The sequence below is a fragment of the Maniola jurtina genome, chromosome 5, assembly GCF_905333055.1.
Source record: "Maniola jurtina chromosome 5, ilManJurt1.1, whole genome shotgun sequence".
NCBI classification, from domain to species: domain Eukaryota; kingdom Metazoa; phylum Arthropoda; class Insecta; order Lepidoptera; family Nymphalidae; genus Maniola; species Maniola jurtina.
Window position 1 is genome coordinate 9,188,235 of NC_060033.1, and position 8,386 is coordinate 9,196,620.

The following is an 8,386-nucleotide window of genomic DNA, read 5'->3' on the forward strand; positions in this document are numbered from 1 at the left end:
GTAATTTAAAATTGAGATTAAGTTTTAGTTTTAAGTTTTCGATTGATTGTAAATGTTAATTTTAACTTCAACTTAAATATTTGCACACTGTCGGTGACAGTCGATTGTGTAGGGACTATACTGATTCATTGTAAACTTGTTATGTACCCACAATCTGGTAAATAAAATATTTATTATTATTATTATTATCAAAATCGGTCAAACTATTGGGCCGTGTACAGGTAGCAGATAGACAGACAGACACATTTTCGCGTTTTTAATATTAATGTGATGGATATTGAAAGACTTATTTAACACGTAAAATATATTTATTCTATAATCCTATTTAAATTAATATCACAACATGAACTCAATAACACTGATTCACTTTCTTCGAGCCCTCAAAAACCTTTCCTGTATCTGTTCATTGGTGAGACCCTTAGTTTCAGGCAGGATGAACAACGCCACGAAGAGGTCTGACACGGCAAAACAGGCGAAGATATAGAAAGAGCCATGAATTCCGAACATTTTGACCATGAAGGGAAAAATCGCGACGACCACGAAGTTAAGTAGCCAAACCCATTCCATGAGCAACATAGAAGCGATACTTTGAACCTGGAAAATAATCAAGTTAAACCTTGAAATGATTTTATTCATATACCTAGTGCATATTATTGTTGGCAAATTTTTGCTGGTCAAAGAAAATACATATAGCTAGGCTCTGTTGGAATAGGCAACACAATTAATAATTTTATCATAGTTTCAGATTTTTTTATTTAATTCAAGATTCTACTAGAAAAGTGCGGCTCTCAGTAGGTGCTACCACACCCATTCGATGGGCTTTGATCAATGCCATAGATCATAGTAGAATGAGATCTATTGACGTAGAAGAAATTCCCTTGTCAATTAATAGATTTACTCAATTTTTTTGGATTCTATTCCTCATCGGTGGACAACCAACTCATGGTATAATCGCTTGCGAATTCCACGTGGCGATTTCCTCTGTATATCAAGCGACGATGGTTTGATTCGAATGCTCGATCTTCGTCATTGGAATGGTTAACATGGCATACAGAAAATAACACATACATTTTCATGCTTAAAATAAGCAGCAAATGATTAATTTTTTTGTATAATACAAACCTCTGATATGAAGCACTCAGCAACCAACACATAAGGAACACTGCCGGCTCCAAACATGAATGCGAAGCAGTAACAGAGAATCAACACAGCTGTCACCCATGGAGGAGCTATACTTGTGTGCAGCAATATGCCCATGCCAGACAGACAGAGGCCAACGGCAATTGATGATGATATTAGGAGGATCTAAAAAAACACAAGCAAAAACATTACATTCAAAAAATTACTGAATTGTGCTAAAAGTACATATTTTGACTAGGTATATCATTATCACACTTTTACTTAATAAACAATAAACCGTTATCTATCTATTTTAAGACTCTATTGAATGTGGTACAGATAAGGCATATAATATGTGTTTAATATGATATCATAGTATCTACTTAGTCTTTAATACTTTTAATAAACAAAAGAAAGCAAAAGTACATCCTTTACTTCCAAATGACACCAACCTTGGCACTATCTCTGATTTGGTTCACTGTAGTATCACCTGCTTCAGTAATCCTACTCTGAACCGGAGTGAACCAATTTGAACCGTAAACAAAAATCTGCGATTTATCATCTTATTGATTTTTTTGGCCAGATTTGGGATTTGACTAATTAAGTAGCTTAGTCTAGAATTTATAGACGAAAATGAGGTCAAAGCCTTACTTTTCTTCCAAACTTATCAGAGAACAAGGCACTGAGCAGACTTCCGGCTAGAAGCACTAGAGCAAACATGACTGAACAAAAGTGGGAAGATAGGTCTGGAGCAGCTTGTCTGAAAATTTCTTTGGTGTATACTTGCACTGCTACCATGCCCATCATCACCTGGTGAAAATAAATTTATAACGAGATAAAGTTCAAAACTAACGACAACTCTAAAAAATGTCACCACAGACTAATTATAAATATTTTCGGTAATTCTGCATTGTAATTATTACATACAAGTGTAAATTAAAAATTTATAACACCCCCGACAAGTGATGGTTACAGTAACTAGAAAAGAGCTGATAACTTTCAAACGGCTGAACCGATTTTCTTGGATTATAGCTATGAACACTCTCGATCAAGCCACCTTTCAAACAAAAAAAACTATATTAAAATGGGTTCATTAGTTTAGGAGCTACAATGCCACAGACAGATACACAGATACACACGTCAAACTTATAACACCCCTCTTTTTGAGTCGGGGGTTAAAAAAGGAGATTTACCTAACAGGATTCAACCAACAAATCATCGCCAATAAGTATGTAGCTATTGAGTCGAATAGAATAGATTTTCATTCAAATGAACTTTTATAAGTGGTTTTGAATCGTCAAAAGGATTTATCACAGTATCTTGGTTATTATGAACAAACCCACGAACACATTAATTGTTATATAAATATACGTACTTGAATAGACAAACATAATCCAACAACAATAAATCCTCGTCGTGACGATGGAGATGTAACTAAAAATAAATAATATAAATATGATAATCAAATTACAAATAAAAAGTAATTGTAATTGTGCTTTAAAGTTAAAAATGAAGTTATTAGACTAGCGTTTATATTACTTAACTAAATACACGACTAAAGTTGACAATATATTTTTAGTCAACAATCAAATATTAAACACTAGCTTATGCCCACGACTTCATCCGCGTAGACTACACAAATTTCAAACTCCTATTTTACCCCCTTAGGGGATGAAATTTAAAAAATCTGTTACTAGTGGATGTCTACATCATAATAGCTATCTGCATGCCTTTCAGTCTGATCCGTCCAGTAGTTTGAGTTGTGCTTGATAGATCAGTCAGTCATTCAGTCAGATTTCCTTTATATATTTAAGATGAGCTTATAGAAAACATGATACTAACACAACATTTTCAATGATGACATCTTTCTTTGGGGTTCTATTTCTTCGACATCTTTATTTAACTTTTCCTTTTCAGCCTCTTCTTCTTTTTCGCCTGAAATATAACAGTTAAAGTATGTAACAAGAATCTTATATTTTAGTAACTTATTATCTCTATTAGTTTTTTCAATTATTTGGACTCTCTGAGATCAAAAATTGTCGACAATGTTGCTTTATTCTTTTGTTCACAACAACAGTAAAACAAGATTTAAACAAACAGGTAGATACGTCTTACTTGTTTAATCGAAATAAACAAACCAATCAATTCACTTTTCTAACTTCTCAGACCCAATTAAAACCATACATCATGAGAATCATTTGATCAAAATATCTTACCCTTGTTAACTGCTCTTAATTCGACGGCAGGCGTTATTTGCTGTTTCAATCTCGAAAATTCTTCTAAAACAACTTTAGAAGAAATCGGTGCACCTCTGTAGTGAGCTATAGATAAGAGAGCTTCCTAAAATTTACACAAATGTACAAAAAACATGATAAAAAGAACGATTAATACATTAATACAAAGCTTTCCCTGTATTACTATTGAGAGCCACATCATTTTACAGCAAAGCTTTGAATCATTTCCAAATATCAAAATCTCCATTCCGCTAATTAGTAGAGTATATTAATTAGTGATAATAATCACCAACCCATAAATCTACGCTCTTTTTGCCACAATTAGATGCTAACTGAGCCAGCTTAGACCAAACTTATGCCTATAATTTAAATTTTAATCTATTTCATATCGTTGCAAATTAATTACCTCTTCATTTTTCTGTCTCATCAGAAATACTGGACTCTCTTTAACCATCAACATAAGACCCATGTACAGGATGCAGAAAGCAATGTTGGTCCATATTATATACTGGTAAGATAAAAACCAGCCCATAAGGTAGGAGATGAGAGCACCTATACAGTAGCAGGCAATCGGTGCTGTAAAATTATAAAACTGTTAAAGTAAATTGTTTGAATTCGGAATACCAAGAGAGTAATAGTATCAATATTACTTGCCTTTACACATGTTTAAAAAATCTATTAAAACTATGCTCCTGAGAAAAGCCTATTATACAATCGAAGGTTTTGTAAATGATAAAAGAGCTTGGATTTGACTTGCAGCTTGCTCCAGCAATGCGCGGGACTTCAATTACTTTCAATACAACTTTACAATGGCATAGTATAGTATATCAAATCTTTGAAAAGATTCTTTGCTGGTTCTTCTCGGTAGGAATGGTATTCGAACCAGTGGAAGATGCTTTTGACGATTCAAAAGTACTTGTAAAAGTCTAATTGAATAAAAATATGTTGAATTGAATTGAATTGGAGGTTTTAAAACACTCACCTGAAGCTAAAGCTCCGCGTATAGACTCTTCGACAATCTCAGAGATATAAATAGGCGAATGAATCAAAAATGCACCCCCAGCAGCTCCCGAGATGAACCTGGCTATGAGTATTACTAGAGAAGATTTCGTAAAATCTATCATTATCCAGGATATCTGCAATATAAATAATTTGTATAGGTACCTACTGTTTGTAATTTACAGCACATAGTCTTTGAATTTGATAAGGAAATAAGACATAGGTAGTTTCTTTAATAATTTGTAACACGTGAGTATATTAATCGTAATATAGACTAGCGTTTGACCACAATAATGCCTGGTGGATCTTAATAATGTTTTGAGTGTGCTTGACAAGATGCTTATTCACTATTGCCTTGTTGCTTGTTGTATTCGTCGCTGTAAAATAAAATATTATTATATCGAAATAACTTACTAAAAGTGGTGCAGCTAGAACTAGGCCACTTTTCTGTCTACCAAATGTACTCATTATAAAACCTGCTACTGCGGTCCCAAACATTGCACCCAATGAGGGTAAACTACCCACCAACGAGCTCTCTAGGTCAGACATTGGGGCGTAAAGGAGGGTTGTATCTTTCCGTGTATACAGATGCAATGTGTAAGATGGCCATGTGTATAATAAGCCTGTTAGCATGTTCGCTAGTGCACCTGGAAAGATCAATATACCTAATATGTATTATATTATTACAAAGTAACTTAAATTATTCTTTATGTACCTACACAAGTCTTAGTACTTTAATTTGTTTTTTTAAAAGAACAACCGCTGAGATTTTTAAGGGTATTTTTGGTGGGAAGGATATTCTAAACCAGTGGTAGAATCAAATCAAAAAAATTATTGAAAAATATCTGTATTATTTGTTCAAATAGACTTAAGCTATTAGATATTAGCTTGTTAGAGAAATAGTTCAATTTAGATGGCTGGGTCTGTTACATGGTAGGTAGGCGATTGTATCTCCTGACGTTGGTGGTACAACAGGATTGTCTCGGTTGCTCAGACATATAACTACTTGTATCCACAAATCTGTTATTGTATGCCAGTAAGCTCCAATATCGCTGTCCACAGAGGGTATGAGATCAAAAACGGTCCCAGGCAAATACCTACTTACTGGGCTTTAGACCAGCCAACGTGGGCTATATCAAAAATTTCCAGCTTGATAAATAACATTACAGAGAATACTTTGCTTTTATTTTATTTTGAGACGTTTGGTAGTAAAGTTAAGATTCATAACATGAAACACTAGACCTCTATTTTGTAAGGTCTGTACTCATATACAGCAGTGAAAACATCAATTATCTTGAGTGTAAGAACACAATCTTCCAACGATTGATAAAATTATTCATATCACAGATATAGATCAAAGAAAGAAGTTATAAAATAGATAATACGTAAAACTGAATCATTCCATTCAGGGATGAACGTATGATTGCATCATTTAATTGCGTTTTGGGGTTTTGATATTACAAATTCTTATCTTTAAAATTCTCAATGTTTTTAATAACATTAAAGTTATTTTGTGCTCCAATTTGACTAATAAATCGTAAGAAAAGGATGGAAAAAGTTCTTCTCTTGCTTTACTAGGAATTGGTGTTCTCAAAGTTGCTCAAAATGTCTCATTTGTTTAATTTTATCAACGTTAAAAAAATTGGCCCTCATGAAACCACTAAAGGGGTTAGAGCTTTTAGATCAAGTGGAAAGCTTAACAAAATCACTTACATGATATGCTTGTATAAGCTTGATGCAGCTTTCCCATTGTCAATACACAAACAAACTTAAAAACTCTTAACAATTTAAGAGACCAATCTCTTACATATTTATAAGTCAACTAAAACATTTTGTGAACGCCTAATTACATAAAGGCATTATAATTGTTTAAACATCAAACAATTATTGTGATAGTGTAATTTTATTATAATATGCGAATATCTTTAAGATGTGATGTAAATAAACTCCGTTGAAATCGTTTTTTTTATCTAGGAGTATAATTTTTCTGCATTCTCTTTTTACCCGACTACGAAAAGGTATAGAATTTGGCATAGGTCTCTTGTATAGACTTCCACATACCACGGTATTGCGCCACCTGAATCCAATGGATCTCTGCGACGACTAGTTTGATGTCGTCTACCAACCTATTGGGGGGTCTGCCAACGCTGCGCGTTCTGATGCGAGGTCGCTATTCTAGTACAATGGGACCCCAACGCTCATTTATGATTTGATCACGTAGAGAAACTCCATTCATATATTTCTCATCGCCTACTGTATGACTGAGCTTTCTTATGAGGCCGATAGAATAGCGTATCTCGGATCCAATGTCATTAGCTTGGCAGTTATAATATTATGCAGTAGTTTTTTTGTGATTTCCAAGTTTCTCATTACATTTTTAATAATACGGGTGATAAATAAAGATATTGAGTTTGGCCGCCCTAGTCTTAGCGTTTGGAGTATCATAGGCTATGACGTTATCTGTATCGAACCCAATATGGCGCATATGACTCGTAAAAACACCTACGATAAGAAAAAAATAAACTTGAGATAAATGAATCGAATCGGTTTTGAATGAAAAGATTTAAGTATTTTGTTGATTCCGAAAATACATCACTAGTTCCTGCCTAATTTCTAATCAATTTCGAAACAAATCACAAAAATTACCTTATGCTATGTTGTGTGCATTTTCTTGTACAGTTTCAACCTGGATAGATGAATAATCCTGTAAAAATGTTTCAGTGTATCACACTTAATATTATAAAGGCGAAAGCTTGTGTGTATGTATATGTGCATGTTTGTTACTCTTTCATGAGAAAACGGATTTGGCTGTAATTCGGAATGGAGATAGATTATACCCTGGATTAAAACATAGGCTAGTTTTTATCTCAGAAAATCAAAGAGTTCCTACAGGATTTTGAATAACCTAAATCCATGCGGACGAAGTCGCGGGCGTCAGTTAGTAGTTCATAAAATAAAGTAGACTAAAAAGGGCCGAATCATGATGACAAATTGTCGAATAAGTCGGTTCAAATCGTGCTACTTGAGCGCTTTATTGGCGGCCTTTAGATTTTTATAGAACCTTTTTATAGAAATGCTCAAAATTAACCTGTTAAATTAGTCTAAAAAGTCCCAATGTTTTAATTCTATCTTCTACCTTACATTACCAAAAATATAATTGAAAAATTGAACTGAAAATCTGTAGATATCTACATTAGCTACACGTGCAAAAATAATCACGTGAACAGGTTTACTTACCATATCAATTTACGCAGTCAACTCAAACAAACAATATTTATCAATAGAAATTGTAAGATATGTTATAAATTAGAAATAAGATAAGTAAACAATTCGTAAGAGATCTGAGGTTGAAGCCTCGATAGCTGAACGATGAAGGAGCGGGCTGAATCCGATATGTCGGAGGTTCAAATCTCACCCGTAGCGAAATTGCTATGACTACTCCGTGCAAGCTAGGGCAAAGTCTACGAAATCATGTAGCTTTAGAGTAGGTACAAAAAATCATCAAAAAAATTAAAATCGAACTAAATTTAAAAAATCACATTTAAAAATGACACCTTACAGCCGAAATATTGAAACTTTTCATAAAATTATAGCTAGCGTCACTCGGAATGATGTACCTTGGGATTCTAAAAATACTTCTTACATAAAAATCTATTCAGGCATTTAGAAATTCTGGTGAAATAAAGAAACTGAACTTACATGAACATTACACTCAGTGGCGGTCTTAGGGGGTGGCGAACGGGGCAATCGCCCGGGGCCTCGCTCTTACAGGGGCCTCGCGCGACAACCCAAGCAAATTATAAAAAATATACATTTTTTAACTATATTTTTCATTTAAAACTTTAGATTCTGATCTTTAATTACTTATTAAGATTAAAACATAACGGTAAATTAAAATAAAGTTAGTTAACTAATTCATCGCTCGGGGAATCCCCGTGTTTTATTTCGTTCGTCAGTTCCTGTCACCTTAGAATTATTTTGCTTGTAGTATGAGTTACAAAATTGTTACCTACTGGTAAGGTTTTGGGGGTTCA

General features: G+C 33.8%; 1 protein-coding gene across 1 annotated transcript; it reads right to left on the reverse strand.

Moving 5' to 3' along the window:
* Positions 1-295: 295 nt before the first annotated feature.
* LOC123865681 (facilitated trehalose transporter Tret1-2 homolog) lies at positions 296-6,167 on the reverse strand. Its single transcript, XM_045906876.1, has 10 exons — positions 6,066-6,167; positions 4,767-4,999; positions 4,336-4,489; positions 3,760-3,929; positions 3,336-3,459; positions 2,962-3,054; positions 2,495-2,553; positions 1,771-1,929; positions 1,123-1,305; positions 296-594 (listed from the first exon to the last, which is right to left on the reverse strand). Exons 1-10 carry the CDS (start codon positions 6,100-6,102, stop codon positions 364-366), a joined length of 1,443 nt encoding a protein of 480 aa, XP_045762832.1. The 5' UTR covers positions 6,103-6,167; the 3' UTR covers positions 296-363.
* Positions 6,168-8,386: the final 2,219 nt, after the last annotated feature.

Excerpts from the sequence above, each read along its gene's own strand:
- LOC123865681 (XM_045906876.1), bottom strand. The coding sequence starts at position 6,102 with ATGGGAAAGCTGCATCAAGCTTATACAAGCATATCAT. Across the intron at positions 1,930-2,494 it reads GATTATGTTTGTCTATTCAA|GTGATGATGGGCATGGTAGC; the intron begins GTACGTATATTT and ends TATTTTCACCAG. Across the intron at positions 595-1,122 it reads CTGAGTGCTTCATATCAGAG|GTTCAAAGTATCGCTTCTAT; the intron begins GTTTGTATTATA and ends ATTATTTTCCAG.